This window comes from Sciurus carolinensis, chromosome 16 (genome assembly GCF_902686445.1).
Source record: "Sciurus carolinensis chromosome 16, mSciCar1.2, whole genome shotgun sequence".
NCBI lineage: Eukaryota > Metazoa > Chordata > Mammalia > Rodentia > Sciuridae > Sciurus > Sciurus carolinensis.
In genome coordinates this window covers 16,247,062-16,273,703 of record NC_062228.1, presented here as the reverse complement: position 1 = coordinate 16,273,703, position 26,642 = coordinate 16,247,062, and the positions used below count along the sequence as shown (strand labels likewise).

Sequence of the window (26,642 nt, the reverse complement as noted above, 5' to 3'; positions counted from 1 at the left end):
TTGCCGAGACTGGCTTGGAACTCGCCATTCTCCTGCCCCACTCTCCCGAGCCACTGGGGTTACAGGTATACATCACCACGCCTGGCGTTACATTTAGGTTTATGACTCATTTTGAGTTAATTTTTAGGTGTGATATGAGGTAGTCCCATTTTATAGCTAAAGATTCTGACATTTCCATAGGTTAATTCCCCTTTTCAAGATCATATAACCAATCATTCAAACCTTGTTCTTTCCTCCACATCTTATTTTCTCCCCAGTATGATAGTTTGCTTCTCTAGTACTTTTCAAAAAATGGTAGAAATTGGTCCCATTATGAGTATGACTATCAATATTTATTAAAATTGAATAATACTTAGTCATCTAGAAATCTTTGATTCTGTCAACAATCCTGAAATATAGTAAGAGCAAACATAATTCTTCCTCCCCCCCCCCCAATTCTAGGGATTGAATCCAGGGGCTCTTTACCACTGAACTGCATTTCCAGCCTTTTTCACTTATTTTTTTATTTTGAGACAGGATCTCACTAAGTTGCTGAGAGTAGTCTTGTATTTGTGATCTTCCTGCATCTACCTCCTGAATAACTGGGTTTATAGGTTTGTGCCACTACACCTGGCCATAACCCTTCCTTTTTAAATGAAGAATTGACTTGGTGATATTCACACAAGTTGAGAGTGTTAGAGCAGGGACTGACTCACTTTGCAGGGATTCCTACTCTCTTACACCATATCTTACAGTCCGGGGATGATGCCTCCTTCCTCTTCCTCAAGTCAGAGGTTGCATTTTGAAGTCCAGAGGGCTTGAATTTTATACTAGCTTCATTTTTGGAGTATCTGTTCAGTGGTTTACTCATCAGTCAAAGATTGATACACACAGATTTGTATCAATATTTAGCAGTTTAGTACTTTTACCTGTAAATAAAAGATCAGCTAGCTACTTCACTATTAGTTTTTTTCACTTTCCAAGATTGCCCTGGATAGTCAGGCATGGTGATGATGCATACCTATATCCCAGTGAATCAGGAGACTGAGGCAGAAGGATCCCAAGTTCAAGGCCAGCCTTGGCAATTTAGTAAGATCCTACCTCAAAATAAAAGTTAAAAAAAAGACTGGGGATTGTAGTTCAGTGCTGCTAGGTTCAACTCCCAGTTCAGAGAGAGAGAGAGAGAGAGAGAGAGAGAGAGAGAGAGAAAGAAAGATTGTCCCAGATAATTGCCATGTAAGAGAAATAACAATAAGTAATATAGGGATTTTCATTTGTTGAGTGCCTAGTAGGTGTCAGTCAAAACAAGACTGCAGGTTAGGAATTATTACTGTCATTTTATAGATGAGGGAACTGAGACTCAAAGAGGTTAAGAACCTGGCTCAGAGTGACACCCATCTTAAGTGACAGCATCCAGATTTGAATTTAAGTCTCTCTGGCTCTGATGCCCTTGTTCTTGCCCGAGGGAAAGATAGTGAATCATAGTGCCCACATTGTTCCTGTTCCCAAGTGGAAAGGCCAAGTTTCCTTATGGTCTTAGTTTAATAGCCTGCCTATGAGAAATTGTTTCTCTATAAATCAGCCTTTCCTATAACTTAATAATATGCTGATCTCATGCCTAACTGATTTTGTTTTGTTTTGTTTTGCTTATTTGGCAGTGTGTAGAGTGTTAATTTTTAAGTAATCTCTGTACGTATTTTTGAAACTCATCTTCCTACCTCACGCTGCTTGCCCTTCTTCCTGCTGTTCGTCATTGTTGTTTCAGCACTGAGGGTATCAGCACTGTTTGGGGAGCATCAGGAAGGTCTTCAGAAATCAATTCTGGGATTTATGCAATTTACTATGTTAGTCTGTTTTGTGCTGCTATAACAGTTCCTGAGTTTGGGAAATTTATAATGGATAGAGTCTTATTTCTTACTCTTCTGGAGGCTGGGAAATCCAGGGGGTCACATCTAGCCAGTGCCTTCTTTCTGCATCATCCCATGGTAGAAGGCTAAAGGTGGACCTTGTAGGAGGGAGACGGGGAGAGAGGGAAAAAAGAAAGAGGGAGGGAAACGCAGAGTCAGAGAGATGGGGAGGAAGGGACTTTTCTAGGAAGCCACTCCATGAAATGGATGAATGGCATTAATCCACTGATGAGGGCAGGGTCTTCATGACCTCTTAAAGGTCCCTCTTCTCTGTTGCACTAGGGATTAAGTTTCTAACACTTGAACTTTGGGGAACACATTTAAACCATAACACTGAGATTGTGAGTTAGGCAAATATGCAGCTTTTTGTATAGAACTTTTGAGATTTATTGTATTTCTGATGCCAATAATGATATTTTTAAAACCTTAAAAAATACAAATTATGAGACTGGAAAAATTGGAACCTTCATTTAGTATACCAATGTAAAATGGTACAGTTGCTTTGGAAGACAGTCTGACAATTCTCAGAAGGGTAAACTTAGTTATTATATAACCCATCAATTCTACTCATGCTCCATTTGAAGAGAAATGAAAACATATGTCCACAAAAGCTTATATATTAGCATTATTCATAATAGCCCCAAAATGGGATCAACCAAGTATCTATCACCTGGTAAATAGGTAAATAAAATCTAGTATATTTATACAGTGAAATATTAGTTGGCAGTAAGAAGGAATGAGATACTACTGATTCAGACTACAGCATGGATGAAAAGGTATGTAAAAGAAGCCAGGCACAAAAGGCCACAATTGTCTGATTCCATTTATATGAAATGTCCAGAACAGGCAAATGTACAGATATGAAAAAATGGAGTAGTGGTTTCTAGAGGATGAAGGGATGGGACTTGGGCATGGATGTAACCGGTGCAAGGTTTCTTTTTGATGAGATGAACTTATTTTTGGATTGGATAATGGTGATCATTTCACAGCCTTAAAAAAAAAAAACTTTGAAAATTGTGAAGAGTTTGTGATGGTCTGTTGGGAGCATAAAAGATGGATGGGCAGGATTTCAACCTGTGAAACTGAAAGGAAAACAGACAGGAAGAGGTTCAGGAATGGGGCAAATGTAAAAGGGCAAACAGTTCAGGCACAAAGGTGAGGGACATGGAAGTTTCTGGAATGCCAAGAGAAGGCATCTGGGCTTTTCCTTGAGGGCTACAGGGAACCTTTGTAGTTGCCAGCCTGCCAGAAATGGCTTGGTGCTGGGTTCCCAGATTTGAGAGTATGCTCATTGATGGTTCTTATTTATTTGTTCTTACTTTCAGTCACAACTTGCTAAGTAACACCAATATATCAGGTGTAACTTAGGTTATTTCATTTACTCCTCCCAGCAACCCTGCAAGCATTAGTATCTTTTTCTCCACTTTTTTTTTTTTTTTTTTTTCAGACAAAGAAACCAAGGTAGAGTCAGCCAGGAGGTGATAGAGCTTGCATTCAACTCTCAAACCAACGCCCTTGTACAACTAACTATGCAGTTCCCTTCTCATTCCATTTTATTTTCTCACCTTTCTCAAACCACCATGACTTCTCTTGTAGACAGGAAAATTAAGCCATGGAACCAGCAGATCTTGACATTTTCAGCTAAGCAATTATATGCTTCTTAATTTGATGGTTTCCAGGGCTCATTTAAAATCCTTCACCTCATGTAGCTAGCTGTCACAAAGGAAGGATCTTCTACCAAGAAGGCAATTGTGAGATACCTTGGGGTAAAGAGTCAGTTGCTTAAATGTCTACTTTATAAGCTATTAAGGAGTCAGTAAGTACCTTCCCTGCAGAACAGCTATTTAAATTTTGCCCTGGAGCCACCCTTTCTTTAGTAAAGTTATCATTTGAAGACAAATTAAGGAGGATGGAATAGTAAGAGCACACCTAAGTAAAATTGACTTATCTTTAAGTACAGCATCCTGTATTCTCTAAGGAACCCTTACAATTCACTATAGCTCAGTTGAGGTAACAGCTAGAGGGGTACCCCGTTTCTCTCTTTCTTTCCCGTACTAAGAAACAAGTAGCTTACATTACCCTTCATTCCAAATACAAATTAAAATTCATAATCTCACCAGATGTGATTAAGATGATCCTTGAAGTTGCTCACACACTTAATAAGCCCAATTATATTTTTTATTAATCCTGACATAGTTCCTTTTGTTGCTGAATCATAAGTTTAGCATTTTTAACTTAATGGAGCATCAATTTCCCCCCCTCTCTGGTCATGTCAAATCTTGGGCAGTTGTGGAAAAGTACAGTTAAATGATGCCTGTTTAGTTTGGCACCTCATTTTTTGACTTTCACATTAAACTTTGGTACATGGTTTTACTTCCTGACCTTGTGGTATCTGTGCTGTCCCCGAGGAGGCAAGTAGTTTGGGAATGAATTGAGCCTCCGGGCTCACAGACATTAAGCTACCAAAGACCTAATTAGGTCATCTCTCCATCCACCTGCCAGGACATGATTATTAAGGTTTTCTTTCTTAGGAGAAGACTTATTTATTTTGTTAGTTTGATGGTATTGGGGATTAAGCCCTTGCCTGGAGCATTAGACAAGCATTCTACCATTGAGCTACATCTCCAACCCCAAAAGCCTTTTTTAGAAACTTGTTTGTATTTTGTGTCCAATTTTTGTTTTCCCTTATTGATAATCTGACTGTAGATAGGGATGAAAAAAGAAATCTATCACCCTTTCCTGTGCCCTTTTAAGGCTGATGTACTTTAAGTGGCTACCACAGAAGGGTAAAATAAGTCTCCGTAAAACCCAGAGAAGAGATTTTCAAACTCCCCTTTGGATCCTGTCTGGTGTCTTAGCAGAACCAGGGTGGAAGGAATCATAAAATATTTTTTTTGGCTATTTTTTCCCCTTAGTAGTTAAAAAAAAAAAAATCTATTCATTCATTTAACAGATATTTATCAGTACTATTTTGAGAGCACTGTTGTAGGTACTTAGCTGAAAAAAAAAAGAGTCATGCCCTGCCCCAAGGAGTTTACAGTTGGAGGAAGGCAAATATTAATCAAATGATCACACAAGTAAAAGTGTGATTATTTGATTGGTGCACTGAAGAAAAGGCACACAGTACTCAGAGCCTGTTTTAAGGGACATATCACCTGGTAGAGAGACAGGGAGGAGGAAGCGACCCATCAGCTGAGAGCTGGGGGATGGGTAGGAATTAACCTGGTAGAGGAGGGGAGAATGTCCCACACTACAGGAACAGCAAAGCAGCAGTCTGTGGCAGACAGGAAAGACTGGCTGAACACCTGCCTGTGTTCCAGAACCCTCAGGATCAGGGAAGAAGGGAGGGCCAAGTGGGCTCAGCACACTGTGCAGCCCCATCTAACCAGATGGTTCTACTTCTCTTTCATTGAGCCCTTTTTGAAGATTTTATGTAAAAACAAGTTTCTGCTGCTTTAAAAAAAAAATTTTTTTTTGAAGAATGTCTGTCTTAGGACATCTATCTGCCCTAGTGAGGATGTTTTGTACCACGTCGTGTCTTGTCACACACCCTGCATAACCTTTTCACCACTGACACAGAATGCTGCTGTTTTTTAAACTTGTGTTCTTGAAAGGCAATGAGAATGTCTGAACATATCTGTACAAATCTCTGAACTCAATTGTCCAAAACACAGTCCTTATTTATAAAAAGCATTCTAATTACAGATGAAAAAGGCAAAAATATGTGGAGTTATTTCAGGCCAATGGTAGTCAAATAATTTTTTTTTTCTTAGTAGTAGAATCCATTTTCAAATGAGATCTAACTGAAGTCATCAAAAGCTCAAGTGATTTGTTTTCTTCTTTGTGCCTTTTCACTAATGGTTTTTAACATTTTCTAGTATGAACATGTATTGCTTTTATAATCAGAAGAGAATGTCTTTAAATTATATAGCTGTTTAGGGAAACTGAATTGTTTTGTGATAACATGGTTCAGGGACTAGTACAGATTGAAACAGATGGCTCCCTCTGTTGTAGTACCCCCTGGTGACCTTTTCACAACTAGGGATTACTAAAGCACAGAATGACCGTGGCATTTTCACCATGAAATTATATGATGACAGCAGAAACCTTACTGACAAACAGATGTTTTTCCAAGTGGCGCTTTTCTTAATGAAATGGTTGCTTAGAAACCAGACCATAATAATAACTTTTCTATATTTAGTTTGTAAGTAATTCAGTTTGCAAAGTTATTAAGTCAGAGAATACTAATTAGATAGAACTGAACATATCCATTATTTCTCATCTTACAATTCAGCAGTCAAATGGTTAAATCATCAGCAACACTTCATCCAGCATGTGTCTGTCCAGATGCTGTTCCTAACGGGGACCTACCAGGAAAATGACAGCTCCTAGATAAACCCTGCCCCACAGTTAGCTGTGATTTTACAATGGCACAGTGGGTTTGATCTTTTACCAGCATGTGTTAGGAGCTATTACATGTAACACTTATTAGGTTGCTGAGAGGATCAGTTAGGTCAGTGGGTCAAAAATTGTATGTAAAAAGCAAAAATAAATTCAATTCAAACTAAGCTCAGTGAGACAGCAGTTTAAAGGAAGGACCCAGGAGTGAAGACACTTGTTTAGAACGCTAGAATTTATAAATGTAAAATCTGTTATGCTAATTATTACTAACAACAAAGAAACCAGAACATGTACCAGATTTGTCAGGTGAATTAAAACACTTAATAAATTCAAACTATACAAAATCTAGAAGAAAATAGATTTCTGTCTTCTATTTCCAGAAATGATCAGATAGCTCAGCTGAAAACAGTTACCTTACAAGGTAATGTTTAAAACACCTTAAAGCTTTAAGAACTAACAAAAATGCAGGAAATTACCAACCCAATGTCTTCAGAGAAAACCAGAATACTAAGAGGTAAGCTCAGCATTCAAACTCACATTTATCCTAAAGGCATTTGCTTGAGACTAAGCTATGGGTTCACTGCCTTGAAGGACAGGTTACAGAAATGAAAGCCCAGACCCACTTTAAGTGAGAGACTAATAGAATACCATCCAACATTAAGCTTAAGCTTAAACCCGGAAGAAGCACACCACAGGTGAACTGGAAGTAAATGCACTATCCTTTACCTCCATCCCAAGGCCCTGGGAGTGGCGTAGTCTTAGCAGTAAGCAGAACAGGAGGGAATAAGAAAAGAAAATTTATGTCGTAGACATTGTCATCACTGAATGGACCTCCTCTTTGCAGATTTGCACAATATTGGGATTCAGGAAATTTCAGGGAATTTGAGTTTAAAATGACTGTAGGTACCAGGCAGGGTGGTACACACCTGAAATCCCAGCTGCTCTGAAGACTGAAGCAAGAGGATCACAAGTTCAAGGCCAGCCTTGGCAACTTAGTGAGACCCTGTCTCAAAATAAAAAGATAAAAAGGTCTGGAGATGTAGCTTAGTAGTAAAGTGCCCCTAGGTTCAATCCTCAGAACCAAAAACAATAAATAAAATAAAATAAAATACCTATAGGTATCTTGCAAGAGAAAAAGCATATCTTCAGTGGAAGAAAGCACCTTCATCCCAGACCCTAAATAATCCCCAATATCATTTTTTAGTTTTTAACTTTCAGATTTTTTAATAATCAAAAATATTTTATTGTGGTTTTGTATATGTGTATATATAACATAAAATTTGCCATTTCTGCTATTTTCACATTCATTGGCAGTAATTACACTATAATATTGTGCCACTACTGCTAAAACTTCTCATCTTTCAAACAAACTGTAACCATTGAGCAATAACTTCCCACTTCTTCCCTCCCCCATGATAATTTTTTAAGACTAGTAACCAGTACATAGCCACACAATAACCAAACGCAAGAAACAAGGTCCTAGTGGGGCATGGTGGCACACACCTATAATCCCAATTACTTGGGAGGCTGAGGCAGAAGGACTGAAAGTTAGAGGTCATCCTGGGCAACTTAGTGAGAACCTATCTGAAAATAAAGAATAAAAGGGGCTGAGGATATAGGTGAGTGGTAGACTGTCCCTGAGTGTAATCTTCAATACCACAAAAAAGGAAGGAAGGAAGAAAGGAAAGGGGGAGGAAGGAAGGAAGGAAGGAAGGAAGGAAGGAAGGAAGGAAGGAAGGAAGGAAGGGAGAAAGGAAAGGAAAGGAAAGGGGAAGGAAGGAAGGAAAGGAAAGAGGAAGGAAGAAAGGAAAGGGGAAGGAAGGAAGGAAGGAAGGAAGGAAGAAAGGAAGGAGGGAAGGAAGGAAAGGAAAGAGAAAGGAAGGAAGGAAAAAGGAAGGAAGGAAGAAAAGGGGAAGGAAGGAAGGAAGGAAGAAAGGAAGGAGGGAAGGAAGGAAAGGAAAGGAAAGAGGAAGGAAGAAAGGAAAGGGGAAGGAAGGAAGAAAGGAAGGAGGGAAGGAAGGAAGGAAAGGAAAGGAAAGAAAAGAGGAAGGAAGGAAAGGAAAGAGGAAGGAAGAAAGGAAAGGGGAAGGAAGGAAGAAAGGAAGGAGGGAAGGAAGGAAGGAAAGGAAAGGAAAGGGGAGGAAGGAAGAAAGGAAGGAAGGAAGGAAGGAGGAAGGAAACTAGGTCCCAGAAGACTTTAGATAACAACAAAAACTGAAATGAAAAAGATAGATATGAAAAAAAAATGGAACATCTAAAATAAAAAGTAAAATTAAAAACTAATTGGGTACGTTATGCAGTAGACACAGCTAAAGATAGAATTAACAAACCAGAAAATAGAAAAGATTAAATTATAAAGAAGACAGCACAGAGAGAATATTTATTCTCAGATAGAGAAATAAGAAAGGAAAGATTAAGAGATTTGATCTCCTAAAAATTTTAAATTCACCTACATCAAAACAACTTAACTTTAATTTAAATGCAAAGCATAATTAACAACAACAAAAAAAAATCTGCAACAAAAACAAGCATTAATCTGTTGAAACCAAAAACTGATTTATAGTTGGCTAGGAGCTCTGGATGAAAAAAAGAAAGTGACTAATGTCACTAACAGGAAATTGACTAATGGGTGGGAGGTTTCTTTTTGAAGCCATGAAAATGTTCTGGAGTTAAATAGTGCTGATGGTTGTACAACTTTGTGAATGTCCAAAAAACCCTGAATTATATACATTAAAAGGATGAATTTTATGGTATATTAATTATGTCTCAATAGACCTGTTTTTTTTTTTTTTTTTTTTTTTTTTTTTTTTTTTACTAGGGATTAAGCCCAGGAGCAATGTTAACCTCTGAGCCACGTCCCCAGCCCCTTTTTATATTTTATTTAGAGACAGGGTCTTGTTGAGTTGCTTACGGCCTCACTAAATTGCTGAGGCTGGCTTTGAACTCTCAATCCTCCTGCCTTAGTCTCCTGAGCCACTGGAATTACAGGCCTGTACCCCCACATCCGGCCTGTTTCCTTTTTTAAAGGACAAGCAAACAGTTAATACCTTTGTTACATAAAGAGTTTCTAGAGGGCTGGGTATATAACTCGGTTGGTAGAGTGTTTACCTCAAAAGTGCAAGGCCCTGGGTTCAAATCCCTAGCACTGCAAAAAAAAAAAACAAAAAAGTTTCTAGAGATTAATGAGAAAAAATATTCAGTAGATAAATGGATAAAAATCATATTGGCATTGTGTGTGTAAACCCAGGGGTGCTCAACCACTGAACTATTCCCCCAGCCCTTTTTACTTTTCTTTCTTTTTTGGTACCAGGGATTGAACCCAGGGGAGCTTAGCCACTGACACATTCCCCCGCCCTTTTTATTTTTTATTTTGAGACAGGGTCTTGCTAAATTGCTTAGGTCCTCACTAAGTTGCTGAGGCTGGCGTTGAGCTTGCAATCGTCCTGCCTCAGCTGTGGGGATTACAGTCATGTGCCACCAGACCCAGCTTACTTTTCTTACTTTTGAGACAGGGTCTCCATAAATAGCTGAGACTAGCTACAAACTTGCCACTTTTTTTCCTTAGCCTCCCTAGTCCCTGGAATTATAAGCATTTGCCACCGTGGCTAGCAATTGGCATTTTTTTTTTTAAAATGAGAACTCCCAGTGCTAACTAAATATAGTGAAATGGGCACACTTTAGTACCCTTGGTAAGAAAATTAATTGGAATGTTTTTTGGAAATGGTGTTCTTGGGGCCGGTTATTCCTCCTCGGAGAGTCTACCCCAAGGGTACAAGTTGGAGGTGGATGCCTATCATAGTTCTAGGAAAGCCTATGAAATCTTTCCACATTGAATAATTACGTGGATGATCATGGAGGGGTAGTTCTCCCTTGAAGAACATTGGTGCTTTTTGAAATATTGCTCATTTGTCCACCTTCGGAAGCCCCACCCTTATTCTCTACCTTTGTTTTTACTTCTGTGCCAGCATTACACACAGAATGTAAGGATTAACTCACACTATCCTGTAATCCTTGGCTAATTTTGTCTCCTCTCCAGATAGGCCCTACTGCATTTGTAACTCCAAGTAATAGTACCTGGCACATAGTAGTCACTCTGTTACTATAAGAATGCATGAAAGAATTGTTTCCACTGCCCTTGGTCTAAAGCTGTTTTCCAAACTTGGCAATGTATGCCTTAGATGCAGATTATTACCTTTATATAGTCTTATATTTTTTTCCCCAATTTTTCCCCTTTTTAAAACTGAAATTTTTAAAGAAAACTTTTCTATTTCTAATAATCATTATTTCTGTTATTACCCTAAGTAATAATATTGCTATTAAAGTTTTAAACATTTTCTTGGATGACTTGGAATTATCTAGTGGGAAAGCCAGTTGAGATAATAAGACCGCTTCATTCTACCAAAGGTGACTGTTAAGGGACTGGGGATATAGTTCAGTTGGAGTGCTTGCCTCGCATGCATAAGGCCCTGGGTTCAATCCCCAACACCACGAGAGAAAGAAAAAAAAAAACATTAAAAATGAAACAAAATTGTCCTCTATAAAACAGTGTATGTATTTATAAGAATGGTCTGTGAAAAAAAAAAAAATCATGATATTTGTGTTGATTTCAGATTTCAGGTGATTTCTTCAGTTAGTGCATTATGATTATACATAATAGTGGGATTCATTGTGACTTCTTTGTACATGCACATGACATAATCAATTTCATTCTCTAGTACTTATCCGTTTCCTCCCCTCCTGCCTCCTGCTGAACTCCTTCCTCTACTCTACTAATCCCTATTCTATTTTTGTGAAGTCCTTTGTGTGTATGTATGGTATATGTATTGTGTTGCTAGGGATTGAACTCTGGAGTGTTCTACCACTGAGCTATACCCCAGCCCTTTTTTTTAATTATTTTTTTTTGTTTTGAGTCACGATCTCACTGAGTTGCTCATGCTGGCCTTGAACTTGTGATCCTCCTGCCTTTTCTCCCAAGTTGCTGGGATTATAGTTATATACCACTTAGGTCCCTTTTTAAAATTTTTTTCTAACTTTCACATATGAGAGAAAACATATGACCCTGACTTCCTGAGTTTGGTTTATTTTGCTTAACATGATCTTCTTCAGTTTCATCCATTTTCCTGCAAATGACATAATTTAATTCTTTATGGCCAAGTAAAACTCCACTGGGTATATGTACCACATTTTCTTTATTCATTTGTTGATGAACAACTAGACTGATACCATGACTTGGCTATTATGAATTGCGCTGCCATAAACATGAGTGTGTATGTATTGCTATAGTATGCTGACTTTAATTCTTTTGAATAAATACTGCGGAGTGGTATAGCTGGTTCTTATGGTAGTTCCATTTCTAGTTTTTTGAAAAAAATTCATACTGATTTCCATAATGGTTGTGCTGATTTACAGTCCCATCAAAAGTGTATAAGTATTCCTTGTTTCCCTACATCCTCACTAGCATTTATTATTTAAATTAAAAAAAATTTTTAATTTGTTGTTCTCAGTTATACATGACAGTAGAATTTTTTGATGTATTTATACAAACATTGTTATTTGAATTCTTGATGATTGCCATTCTAACTGAAGTGAGATGAAATCTCAGAGCAATTTTGCTTTGTATTTCCTCACGTGAACTCGGAGGTGCTTTACCACTGAGCTACATTCCTGGTCTTTTTTATTTTTTATTTTGAGACAGGGTCTCACTAAGTTGTTGAGGATGACCTTGAACTTGTGATACTCCTGCTTCAGCCTCCCCCATCACTGGGATAACAGGTGTGCCACCACATCTGGTGTTCTGGTGTTTTTTAAAAACAGCTTTGTTGAGATCTAATGCATATACCATGCAATATACTTTTTTTTATTTTTCCAGTGCAGGGGACTGAATCCAGAGGCTTCCTATGCTAGTCAAGCGCTCAACTGCTGAGGTACATCCCCAGTTCTTTTTAAATTTAATTTTATTTTGAGGCAAGGTCTCTGTAAATTGCTCAGCCTGGCCTTGAACTTGCCATCCTTCCTGCCTCAGCCTCCTGAAGTAGTTAGGATTATAGGTACTACAATATAGTCTTTAAAGTGTATAATACATCTGGGTATAGTGGCGCACACCTGTAATCCCAGCAACTTGGAAAACTGAGGCAGGAGGATCACAAGTTTGAGGCCAGCCTCAGCAACTTGGGGAGACTCTGTCTCAAAATAAAAATATAAAGAACTGGGATGTAGCTTAGTGGTAAAGTGCCCCTGGGTTCAATCCCCAGTCAAAAAACAACAAGAAGTGTAATACAGTAGATTTTAGTTTATTCATCCATCACTGCTATTCATTTCAAGACATTTTCTTATCCTAAAAAGTAACCTGCCCTCCTTCATCTCCACTCCCTGAGGCTCCTATATCTCCCCAGGTGGTTTTATGTTACTTTATACATCTCTGTGGCATTTGAATTTTTAGTGACCATGTATTATTCATCAGGAAAAACAACGTCATCTTCTTTGGAATATAGAAGCAAAGTTAGTTTTTAAAGGCACTCCTTTCTCTTCTATTTATAGGTGTCCTATTATAATTCACTGCTTAGTAATGGATTTGAACCTGAGTGGGTGAAAGTCAGGATAACTTCCTGTGCGGGCCCCAAGAGAGTCCCTAACTAGACCTGATATGCCTGAAATGATAGGCAGTGTTCAACGTATGTGTGCATTGTTCAGGAGAGAAGGGGTCTTTGGAGGAATTTTACTGTAGATCCTCTTGGTTTCTGTGTGACACTGTAGTTTTAAGCCCTACAAGTCATGATTGCTGATTTCGCAATGATCACTTTCTCTAAACCAGTACTAGCCTGGAGCACCTATCGCAGAGACTTGCCTAATCATCTCATCAGGACATCTGCTAGGCTTAATTAAGGGAAAAAGGAGAATTTAGGAAGAGCTTCTGTCTTGCCTCAGTCACTGGCTAGTACCCAGGCACAGGACAAGTCTCTTAGTGCACCAGGTGTTCCTCAGGACACTGGAGAATGTGAAAGATAAGCCCTGCCTTGCCAGTGTTTAGAGCAGGCAACTATTCCCCTTGGGAGTCTTTGGTTCTCTCCTAATTGGGGAGAACCTGACACATCAGTCAGTTTTGCTGACTGGGCAGTTGGTGTAGGCTTGAAGTCGAATTCCAGTAGAAAACTTTGAAACTAATGATCCTGAAGCTCAGGTGGTCCCCCTCCTACTGAGATTACCCATCTCAGCGTTTCAGGAAATGTAAAATGGTTTACTTTCTTACCTAGACTCAAAGAGTGAATCAGCTAAAAGTTTTCTTGGCTATCAGAACCTCCTCTTTTCTTTTTACCAGTAACTTTTTGATAGCACAAAGAGAATATTGATATTCCTTTTTACTCTTTGAAAGCTACATTCATGAATTTAATGAATGACATCTTGCTTCTTTCTTACCCAAGATCCACTGAACTGTAAGGTGGTCTGAATGTATAGAGCAGTAATTACTTTCAAAGTAGTGCTAATTACTATTTTCCCTTCCTTTCTTTCCTTCCTACTTTCCATTCTTCCTTCCATTTATTTTCAGTCAGAGTTGGGGCAGCTTTGATCTTATACTGTAGTACCTTTGATCGTCGTGATGTTCTTGACATACAATTTTTCTGACTTATGCTCTCTTTCTTTCCTTTCTGGAATCGACTGTAAATATTGGAATGAGGCAACTGTGATAAGGCAGACTGTAAGTTTTAGTGCTGTTTTTAGTGCAGATTATATTTTATTTATTTGGGAGCAGAATAAGAGATTTAGGGGTTTACAGTAGCCTATAAAGATGTTACCAAGTGGAGATTTGAGTCACTGGATAGAAAACTGAAACTCATTAAAATCTTAATTTTCCATTTCCCTTTTGTATGGCTTTTCTGTCATCACTAATGTTGGCAGCATCTCAAGTTAGAATCATTCATGAATTTCATTAACATTACTACCTCCCTTTTCCACATACTAAATAAAGATACTAACTAGGAACAAAGCAGCCCCTAGGAAACCCAGCTAGACCTGATGGAGAAGCTGACTGTTCATGTGGGATGCAAAGTGCTAGTTCCCTCTCCTTACACAAACCTTGGAATCTGATGGAAAGTACGTTTGATGGAGTTAGGCTAATTTTTTTTTTTTTTTTTTTTTTTTTTTTGGTACTGGGGATTGAACCCAGAGGGTTAAAAACCAGTAAGCTACATCTGCATCCCCACTCCTTTTTTTTTTTTTTTTTTTTTTTTGAGACAGGGTTTTGCTAAGTTCCTGAGCCTAGCCTCGAACTTGCCATCATCCTGCCTCATCCTCCAAAGTTGCTGAGGTTACAGGCATGCTCCACAAGCCTGGCAAGACTAATTTTATATATACTTGAAAATGTAAGGTTTGCTATCTTTTGTGTTAGGATTTGCAAAGTTAGTACTATTTTCATAACTTTCTCCTGAATGCTTTTGCCAGGTCCACTGTGGTGTAGCAAACTGAGTGTGTGGATTGGCAGTCTGGTCTACCACATGACAGCTCTGTGATCTTGGGTCATGTATTTCATCTCTCTGTTCTTAATTCTCTATTCTTCAACTTTTCCCTCAGTAAATTTAGGAGGAATAATAATACCTACTTCAAGCTGGGTGCAGTGGCACATGCCTATAATCCCAGTGACTCAGGAGGCTGAGGCAGGAGGATCACAAGTTCCAGGCCAACAACTTAGCAAGACCCTGTCTCAAAATAAGGAATGAGAGAGCTGGGGATATAGCACAGTGGTAGAATGTCCCTGGGTTCAATTCCCAATACCACAAATAATAATGATAATAACAACAACAACAATAATAATAGCTATTTCAAATGACTGTTAGGATTGCTAAAGGCATGAGTGCTTAGATAATGCCTGGCATATTGAAGTCACTCAGTGTGTTAGTCTTTCCTGCTAGGTTTTTACTTTTTATAATATTTCATGATCCAAATGGTTTTAGGTAAGTATGGCTAACTATAAATAACATAAATTATTCACTCACTTTTCCTTTTTTCCCTCCAAAATGGGAATTAGAAAACAATTTAAGCACATATTATCTTAGAGTTTGAATATTATTTGGATCCTGATATAGAGATAGACACTAGGTATGATTCTTACAGATTATCAGCTGTTAGGCATCACTACTTATTAGTGTAACCGTTTTTTCCTCAGGCCTGAGTAACACTCACTCATCCTAAATCTTTATAAATCTGTTGGGGCCTGTCCACAGTTACCACAGCTTCAGAGCTTTAGAGAAACTAAACATCAAATTGGCATGCTAGATGTTGTCATTTACTCTAATTACAAAGGCAGCCCAGCTATTGAGTTCCTTGTACTTCCTTGATCTAACAACCAACTTCCCCAGTTTGTGCAACTTCCTGGATTCTCAGTGCTGGCATTATTATTAGTTTCATCATAATGAGAGCTTTCAAATGTAACAGCTGAAGGATTCTGGTACTGGGTAGTGTTTTCCTTCCCTTTGGAGTTCTACCTTTCTTGTTTTTGTGACTTGGAGCTGCAAGAGAGAATAATAGAGATTGGTGATTATCATTTCATAATCAGATGGAAAATTTCTTTGTATCTGACCACTTCTCTTAATTATCACTCATTGTTCTTTTCAAACTAGAGCTTCCTCTGCAGATTAATAGGTATTTTCATATCTTCCTAGTTCTTAAGATAAACTTACTTTATTAATTACTTTGAACATACTTTAAAAAAACTTTTCGTCCTCTGCCCTGTTTCTTACTTCTACCCAGGTTTCTAATCCCCAGAGATTACAATTTTCACCTTTCTACCTTTTAAAAGTAGTTTCTTCAACTAATTACCTCCCCATTTTTTAAATAAAATGCTCACCCAGGTCTCTTTTGATTTAAATTTGGGGACATTATTTACTCGCTTTCTGTGTTAGATGTGGACTTAGTGCCCCCCCCCCCCCCACACACAGGCACACACACACACACACACACACACACACGCGCGCGCGCGCGCACACACAGGCACACACACTCAGACCCCTGCTAACATTTTCCCATCTAAAGGTTTGGCTAAATCATTGGGCAGCATTCACTGCCAACTCTATGTGTATGTTATCAGTCTTTCTTTTACATTTGCTTCGTTTCCATGTACGTGTTGCTACATTTTTCCAAAGAGCCAACAGCTCTGTCAGGCAAGCACATATCATTATTTTATACCATCTTCATACTCTTTTGCCACATGCCGGCCTTTCACACCTGTCCTGTTGTCTTTTTACTTGTTTGTGGGTTTATTCCTTTTTCACTCCTTAATTGTCACTATAGTAGAATTTTGGGAGGAAGAAGTATAAATGTTTCTGGCCATTCTGCTACATTTGGTTGCAAATCTTTTCCTAGTCACCCCGTTACTCTCCCTAAAAACAACTTGTGTTATTAGTTTCTTGTGTGTCATTTCAGAAATCTTTGATGAGTATATATTTCTCTTTTGTTCACAAATTTACTTGAATTCTAGGCACACAGTTCTGTACCTTACTTTTCATTTAATAATGGACTTTAGAATTCATTCCAAAATTTCTTAAAAAGCTTGTTTTGGGGAAGAGGTAGTGTGTGCATTATATTCCATTGTATGAATAGTCACAACTTAATCAGTCCTCCATTAATGAACATTTAATTTGTTTCGCGCTTTCTCCATTATAAATAGTGCTACAGTGGGGATTTTATGCATAATTTTCTACTTCTGCTAGTGTATCTATTATGATGAACTCTAAGAGTAGAATTTCTGGCTTACCACAGAAGTTAGTTTCTTTTTTTTTTTTTTTTTGCAGTGCTGGGGATTGAACCCAGGGCCTTGTGCTTATAAGGCAAGCACTCTACCAACTGAGCTATATCCCCAGCCTCAGAAATTAGATTTTTAAACATAATACTGCATTTTTTTTAACTAATGCAATACGTCTGTAAAATGTGAAATGTTTGTTTTCCCATTTAACTCATAAATATCAAGTCATTTCTCCCTTTTTCTACTCTTAAACTGCAAGGATAACCAAAGAAAATCTGAATACGAAAGGAAGATGATACTGTGCCCTTGGTGGTGGATTTCCTTTTACATTTAAGATATGCTCTTTTATCCCACTTTCTACCACCTAAAAGCCTTTTAAAAGAGTAGATATGAAATATTTTCTTATCATTTTTTTTTCTTTTTTCAAAGGCATAGACAGATTTACTTAGGAAGATAGATACAAATTCTAGGAAGAGCTATGGCGATGGCACATGCCTGTAATCCCAGCAGCTCAGGAGACAGAGGCAGGGGAATGGCAAGTTCAAAGCCAGCCTCAGCAACGGCGAGGTACTAAGCAACTCGGTGAGACCCTGTCTCTAAATAAAATACAAGATAGGACTGGGGCTGGGGCTCAGTGGTTGAGCACCCCTGAGTTCAATTCCTGGTTATCCTCCCCAACCCCCCCAAAAAATTCCAGGACGAATATGGGCCATCTCTAGAGTGAGAAATGCCTTTATTATCATTTTTATAAAAACTTTTAAAGCTTAAATTTATTATTTTTAACTGACACATAAAAACATAAGAATTGTAGGCTAGGAACATAGCCCAGTAAGAGAATGCTTGCCTAGCATGTACCAAGCCCTAGATTTAATTCCCCAGTACCACAAAAACAAAGAGCATAAGTATACAGATTTATGAGTTACTATGTGATGTTTCGGTACATGTATATTACAACTTTTTGAGACAATTCACATGCTATATAGTTCATCCACTTAAAGTATAAAATTCAATGGGTTTTAGTATATTCACAGAATGTCTAACCATCTTCACAATTTTGGAATTTTTTATCATACCCCAAAGAAACTTCATATCCATTAGCAGTTGCTCCCTATTTCTTCCCAACTCTCACAGCCCTATATAACCACTAAATCTACTTACTTTCTATATAGTTTTGTTTAATCTGTTCATTTCATGTAAAGAGAATCATGTAATATGTGGCATTTTATGTTTCTTGTGGTTTCTTGGCAAAATACCTGATATGTTCAAGTGCATAGATGATTTTCCAGTTTGAGTGGGTGTATTTTAGGAGGTTGTTATCTGCCCAGGAAAAATTATGAAGGTTAGTTTCAAAGTAGACATGGCTTAGCAGGTTCCTTGATAGAGTCAGTCAGCAGAAATATTTAGAATTAGACCATCTTTCCTATAATGTAGGAACACTATGTCAAGTGAGACTACACCTAAACTCCTTCCACTGCTGAAGGCATTCCACTTTGTTCCCATCAAAAATACATTTCTAGCTTCATAATGAACATCTTTGGTGGGAGACAGGGGGCAGTTATTTTGCAAGGTTAACTACTTCTGTTTTATTACAAGAAGTACTTTCAATAATATTTTTTCAGTTAAGCTAATTCACCTATGTCCTATGCAGGACCCCAAAACATGGGTTAGAATGCTTTCATGAACTTTTGTGAGTTTGGGTTCACCTTTACCTTCTGTGTATCTTATCTGTTACACCACATCCTGAAATGCAGAGTCATTTTCCTGTGATCAGAGTAGGGAGAGGTATCTCGCATATGATCATTTGGTTCTTATTGCCAAAGGGATTGATGTGTCATGTTTCCTTGAAGCCTGTGCTGACCCAGAAATTACCCCATTTTCAGATTACAAAAGAATTATCAAGTGTGAGGGATCAAGTGTCAAGTGTAACCTCAGCATGTCTAAGTTAGAAAATCCTTCAAATAAGAAACAAAAACAACCTCAAAAAGTCTCATCTCTTTCACTGCCATTCGGTGTTAACCATCATATGATTTTCTTCACTATTTGGTGAGTAAGACAGAAACTGACCTTATCCTCCAGGGATTCATAAACTTTTAGGTAGCAACAGTATCCTAGAAGGTAAAACTCAACACTCAGAGAGCCATTTGGCAGCAGTCTGTGGAGCAGGCCAACAGGAAGAGAAACAAAGGCTGACATACCCAGGAATGCGGGAAGCAGGGAAACTGTTCTTTGCCATTGCCAATCTTTATACAAGAATGGGAAGAATGACAGCTCCCTGGTAGAGTTTAAAGGTTAACATTGTAAAAAAATCTTTTTAAAAATGCAAAAGGTGGGGGTGCTGGGGATATAGCTCAGTTGGTAGAGTGCTTGCCTCACAAGCACAAGGCCCTGGCTTCAAATCCCCAGCACCGCAAAAAAAAAAAAAAAAAAAAAAAAAAATGCAAAAGGGGTATGTTAGAATTCCTTTGGTTGCAGTGGGGGTGGGGGGACAATAAAAGTATGTTATCAAAAAAGTTTAGTGGGTAAAAATATAGTTGGATCCTGGTGCTCAAAGCTTGCCTTCTCCGTCCCTCTCATGGCCTGACTCTCTGTGGAACATTCTTGGTGTACTTCCTCCACATGGTAGTCTCTGGCACCAGCAGGTTAGTAACTTTAGTGTGAGTGTGGTAAAGGAAGCTTATCTCTCCTAGCATTTTTCAAGGGGGGTTCCAAGATCAAGTCTTATTGGCCATTCCTGAACCAATCGTCAAGGTTGGGGTGGCATAGAATATCATAATTCACCAGTGTGGGGAGGGAGGAAGAGAAAGGGTAGTTAGCCCACTGAAACCACACAAACTGAGAGGAGAGCTATTTTTCCCAAAGCAGTACCAGAGTGTGATTGCCAGAAGAAAGTAGATGCTGTGCACAACCACACATCTGTCCACTGCAGAGAGGACATCAGGAAACAATTTGACCAGGATAATATGTGCATAGAAGTAAATAACTGTTTTGTGTTAATGACTAATAAGAGAATATAGGAATAAACAACAGTGGGAGGACTTTAGTAATAGATGGGTTTCAGAAAAACTGGATATAGATCAGAGTTTTATATAGCAAATCCCATTTTACCACTGTTTTCCATTACAAAGTCATGACTATATTCCTAAAAGAAAACAAATCTAGCAGATCTCTGAGTTGGGAACTTCTTGTGAAAAAGTGGTTATGATAGCTGCATGTATGATCTCTACATTAATATACACCAGGCCTTGTAATAGCCATTATTGAAGTTACCACCTACCAATTCATTTATCTTTGGGTACTCTTTTAGGACTTGGAAGATGTTTCCTTTCTCTTCCTTACCTTTTCCTAAGCCACAGACCGATTTCCTATGCTAGAATGTTCCCTAACTCCACCTTGAACCCACAAGGACTTCTTCATCATTTTACACAATAGAATGAATTATAGCCAGTGTCACATTTTGCCTACAGGGAGTTGTGTATTTCAAGTTTGGCCTTGTCCTGAAACTTCCTTAAGAGCAGGATTTCCGCTTGTGTAAAATTGGAGCCCACATGCAGGGAGGTGTGGCTTAGGGCCACGTGCAGAGGCTTCCCTGGTTCTTTGGATGCAAAGAAAAGGTGGGGGTAGGGAGGACAGAAAAGAAGATAGGCAGACAGGTGCAGCCCTCAGCAGGTGCACCACCTTCATGGACCCCCAGATGCGGGAGGAGTGAAGAGAGAGAGCACGTGATTTTATAAGAGACTGCAGTCACAACCTATACTATAGAAATGTTGCTGTGAGGTTGTCAGTTTAAACTGGGGAATGGTAAACTCAGATGAAAAGTTAATTATGGATTTCTCAAACATTTATTACTTTCTCCCATCCTCTCTTTCTACATCCCTCAAATTTATGTCAACTATATCTTTGAGCCCCTTTTACTCATTCATTCATTGACTCTGTAACAAATGGTTATTGAGCACTTGCTCTGTGTTGGCATTTGTGTAGGCATTGGGGACACAGCAGGGAACAAAACAAAATCCCTTGACTTTGTAACGTTTGCATTCCAGGGAGGAGAGGCAGACAGTAAATAAGGAAATATATGACCTGTCAGGTAATATTATTTGCCAAGAAAAAAATGAAGCAGGGTGAGAGGGATAAAGAGTGGCAAGGGAAGGAAGCTGCCACTTTGTATTTGGTGAATGTGATATATGAACAGAGACATGATAGGAGTTTGGGAGCAAGCTGTGAGACTTCCTGGAGGTGGAGCAGCAGGGCTGGGGTCTGAGCCAGGAGCAGCTTGGTCTCCTTGAAGAAAAAAAATAACAGAGCAGCCAGAGTCACTGAGGACAGTATGCAAGAAGGGAGAATAGGGTCAAAGATGGGGTCAGAGAGAGGACCAAGGCGGCAGAGGGTTGGGGAGCTGCTCTGTGTTGGGAAGAAGGAAACCATTGTGGAGTTTGGGCAAAAGAATGAAGGGCTTGACTTGGGTTTTCAACCAGATTGTTGCAACTGCAATGAAAGAAAAAGGTCAAAGCAGGGGAGACCAATTGAGGGATTATTGAGAAAATCCAGAGAAGACACCAGGGATGAAAGTGATTGAGATAGAAGTGGTGAGAAGCATTCTCATCCTAGATATATTTTATTTTGAAATTTCTATTTCCTACTGTTTTTTTCTTTTTCCTCACTGTACTTTAGAGGGATGGAAGCTTTTTTCCCTGAGTAATAGAATTTGTTTTTATATAGTCTGAAGAAGACAAGGGACTTTGTTCTGATCCTGCCTGAGGTCATATCTCCCCTTATTCCATCCCTGCAGAGCTTGCTCAATTTAGTGCTGGACTCAGGTATGGTAACACTGTTGCGGGCTATGTATTGAGGAAGCCCTGGCAGGGATAGGAGAAGGGATCCTAGGAAGGGGGACTCAAAGGCAGCATCTTCCCTACTTCTGTTCATCAGGGAACTCAGCTTGAATGCTCTGAAAATGTTTCCTTCTGGAAATTGCTCTCCTCATTGACAGTTTTGCAGAGCGCTGTGAAATTACTAGGAATGGAAAACTACAGCAAAGGCAGGAAGCACTCTGCACTTCAGACCGATATGTTGTCAGGGGCAGTACAAGTCATCCAACCTTAGAGCCTCAGAATTGGGAAGGTCCCTAGTGGTCTCCTGCTGCTGAATCCTGTGTGATACGTAGTCATCTAGACTCTGCTTTAAGGGTCCATAACCTATAGAATATACAATGTCCATGCTGAGAGAGGGACCTTCAAAATGAGGATGGGTTGAGGTGAATCTAGGAGTCTGAACTCCCAGCCCCATCCTCTTCGACCTTGTTGTCTCTCCAAATAAAAGGCAGTCCTTGGTAGTAGGTGGGTTTAAATGTACCTGCATCCCATCCCTGGATGTCTGGATTTATTTGCCTTTCAGTCCTAAATGATAATGAACTCTTTTGTTTTTGTTTCAAACCCCAGGGGTTGCCCTGCTCTCAGATGTGTACCCGGAGAAAATTTTGGTTGACCTGCTGGCTCAGTATGACACTGGTAAAGATAAGCACACACCAGAGACCAGAATGAAATTCGGGGAAGTCCTGATGCGAATTGTCAGGGCATTAGGTGAGTTTTCTTATTCTATCCTTCTGGAACAGGGTGGAGAAGAGTGGCTTTGAAACCGGAGTCTGTGTCCTGAAGGTTTGTTGAATTAGTGGGTGAGGGCAGATTGGGGCTGAGATGAGTTAATTCCCTACTATTTATTGAATGTCCATATGGAGCTAGAAGGTGGTATACTGGGGAGCAGGATCAAAGAAAATAATTGTTCATTCTAAAGACAGAGATTAAATTAATGTAAACTTCTCCATTAGCCAGTAGGGGACTTTAGATATTGAAAAACTGGCCTGTATAACATAGAATTGAGAGGAATACTTTTTTAACCTGTGTTCTGTAGACTTAACCATTGACTGCCACCCTGTGTATCAATGGAATCTTTACTGTAAGGCAAACCAATTGTACACATGAGAGCCAGAATGTAAGACAGAATCCATTTTACCCAGATAGCTGCAATGTTGAATTTTGAGAATTATTTTCTATTTGGGGGTTGTATTCTCACCTTGCATGCCCTGTATCAGTTTGTGTTATGAAGGTTAGCCACCAAAGGTAATATTTTGGCTTAAAAAACAATGCCACACTGGATGCTTGAATCAAGAGATCAAATGGATTCTTTATTCACCAGCATTGCAAAGAATTCATTAAATTCTACATAGCTGCACACTATTTCTCTGGACATAGTCCTTAATTTTCCTGATTTCTGGGTACCTGTTCTGGTTAAAGGTAGAACCTAGAATTCCAGCCATTTAAATCCTTTCATCAGTGAAATAAGACTTTTATGAGAGTGAAATTTGAAAATTTTATCCCATAAATATGTATAATTTTTATTTTTCAGTTAAAAATTTTAAAAGATATTTTTTCTAGCCTAGCAAGTATGAGGTCCTGGGTTCAATCCCCGGCACCACGCACCCCCTGACACAAAAAAATAATAAAAATATTTTTTTCTGCTCTTTGAAGAAAGGAGAACTTTATAAGTTCACCTTAGTCCTGAAATTGGGTTTGAAATATACCAGACAAGTACACCATTATAAGAAGTTGTTCTCTCATAGTAGTGTGAATATTAAGCTTACAGTATCACACTAACCTCTGACTTCTATTTATATGTGCTCTTAGGAGTGTCAGAATGGAGGACTGTAAACCATGCAGAGACATCATCAATATAACATGTATTTTCTCCATAACCCTCTGGTAAACCTCTACGTTGGGATGATGAACACTGAAAATGCAAATTTCTCAGTCCACACTGGGCAGTTCAGGTTATCTTGAGGGGTGAGAGTGGAGGTAGGGGTGAGGGGGCTGTGCTGAATGGCAGAGAGACCTTACTCCTCTTTATATACTCTTACAATCAGCTCAGTTTCCAAAACAGTCTTTTGGCATTTCAAAGCAAATTCTACCCATTTCCAATTTCTGTAGCTTACCCTTCCAAGTATCCAGCTTTAAACATAGTCTTAGCTTTAGCTGCTAGTTTCTGATTCCCATTATTGGCAGAGCATCCCTAATCTGAAAATCCGAAATCCAAAATCTGAATCTTTTTGAGCTCTTGATATGATGCCACAAATAGAAAATTTCATACCATGAAACCTTATTTCATGCAAAAAAAATTTAAAATATTATAAAAAATTACCTTAAGGCAGTGGGTATACAAGGTGTCTATGAAACATAAATCAATTCTGTGTTTGGATTTGGGATCCATCCCCAAATGTCTGTTTGTATATTCCAAAATCCAAAACACTTTGATCCCAAGAACTTCAGATAAGGGATAGTCAACCTGTATTAACTTACATAGATGACTTGTTACATTCTTTTTTTTGGTACCAGGGATTGAACCCAGATGTATTTAACCACTGAACCACCTCCCAACCCTTTTGATTTATTTATTTATTTATTTATTTTGAGGCAAGTTTTCTCTAAGTTGCTCAGGGACTTCCTAAGTTGCTGAGACTCGCCTTGTACTTGTGATCTACTTGCCTCAACCTCCCAGGTTACTGTGATTACAGGCATGCGACAACTGATTTACTAAATTCTTTAGGTGAAGATAAAGACCATTTTTACAACACAGCCGGTATTCTTAGTTTGCTGATATTGTGGAAATCCTTGTGAACAGCCACTTTTTAAGACTTCCCTAATAAGAACTCTGGTTGCATATCCTGGGCCTTGCACTCTCTCCCCACTTCCCAGTTTGCAGTCATGGGAGTTTGGGGAAAGAACAAGACCCACGGGTAAGAGCTGGGGTGTGATATACTACAGCTTCCTCTTGGCATCTCTGCTAATCTCCCAGCCACACTTGCTTGTCTTGCTGGGTGATGTTGGAAGAGCAGCAGAAGAATTTTTACTTTCTGTTTCTAAAAACTGAGGCTTTAGTTCTGGGGTTGTGGCTCAGTGATAGAACATTTGCCTAGCATGTGTGCAGCACTGGCTTCAATTCTCAGCACTGCATATAAATAAATAAATAAAATAAAAGTCTATCAACATCTAAAAAATTTTATATGCACATTAACGTTTATAAAGTATACTAATTTGTCACTGGGCAAGCTGGCACATGCCTGCCTGCAATTCCAGGGGCGTAGGAGGCTGGAACGGGAAGGATCAAAAAAAATTCAAGGCCAGCCTGGGCAACTTAGCAAGACCCCATCTCAAAATAAAAAATAAAAAGGGCTGGGGGTATAGCTCCATTGTAGAGCACCCCTGGGTTTAATCTCTAGAACTGTAGGGAAAAAAAAGTGTAACTTCATGGTTTTTAACCTATTTACCACGTCAGAAGCTTCTAGTAATCTATAAAGTTTCCTTTTGTTCCCTCCTACTCTGTACTTGCCCCAGAGGTAAGCACTCTTCTGACTTTTTATCATCATCAGTTTATTTTGATTGTTCTTGAACCTCATTTTGATGGCATTAAATTCCCATGTTTCCAGTAAACTGAGCATTCGAGATACTTGGATGAACTTGGGTCAAATTTAGGACCTCGAGTACTTTGTGGACCGTGCTGTGTGCTGTATTTCCCATTTCCTCACATTAGGAGACACACAGTACATTGTTCTCTGTCGGTGATGTTGAGAGATTGATCCTGATATTTCCAGTAGGGTTCATTGGTTGGAAACTTCTCTGTCAACATTCCCTCTAATGGCTTTAAGTAGCCATGGATGATCCTTGCCCAGATTTATTATTTCATAGAAATTATATTTTTTTACAGGTTAGGAAACTGGATACAGAGAAGGTTACTAGTTTGCCTAATGTGATGCCACTAACTCATGATGGTTCCAGAATTTTAACCCAGGCAATCTGACTCTAAACGTTTTCTTTTATCCAGTACACTTTACTGCATCCTGGCCATTTTTTCCATGTCATTCAACATCTTTTTTCTGTCATTAACATGGGTATATTTCACATCCTCTATAATTTTTAATGATTGCATGATAGCTGTTTATTTGAATGTACCATAATTCTTTTGACTAACCAACTTGTAGGGTGTTCATATTTTTGCTGTTAAGAATTACATTGAATTAGCAAATAAAAGTCCTGCGCTACAGAACAGTCTCAGCAAAATATTCCATGAGGAGGAAATGATAAAGAACAATGTAGGTCAGCAAAGGGAAGAGCTACCTTAAAGGAAAAACCAATCAAAGAAGAAACCAAGTCAAGTTAAAAACCAAAAATAAGCTCATAGGACTGGGAGTACAAATCATGTCTCAATAATAACCCTGAATGTCAATGGCCTAAACTCATAAATCAAAAGACACAGACCGGCAGATTGGATTAAAAAGAAAGGCTCAACAATATGCTACCTTCAAGAGACTCATCTCATAGAAAAGGATATCCACAGACTAAAGGTAAAAGGATGGGAAAAAACCTACCATGTACACGGACTCAGTAAAAAAAGTGGGGGTTTCCATCCTTATATCAGATAAAGTGGACTTAAGCCAAAGTTAGTCAGAAGGGATAAAGAAGGACATTTCATACTGCTTAAGGGTACCATAAATCAGGAAGAAATAATGATCGTAAATATTTATGCCCCATACAACGGTGTATCCATGTACATCAAACAAATCCAAAAGACCAGTGGTA

General features: G+C 38.7%; 1 protein-coding gene and 1 non-coding gene across 2 annotated transcripts in view; both read left to right on the top strand.

Annotated features, from left to right (window-relative positions):
- The window catches only part of Tango6 (transport and golgi organization 6 homolog), a 171,538-nt gene that overhangs the window by 76,864 nt on the left and 68,032 nt on the right, over positions 1–26,642 (top strand). The window contains 1 exon segment of the mRNA XM_047530021.1: positions 22,455–22,595. Coding sequence (XP_047385977.1) covers positions 22,455–22,595 — 141 coding nt within the window.
- LOC124967637 (small nucleolar RNA SNORA26) lies at positions 4,628–4,746 on the top strand. Its single transcript, XR_007105559.1, has one exon. It is a non-coding gene; the product is annotated as a small nucleolar RNA SNORA26 (small nucleolar RNA).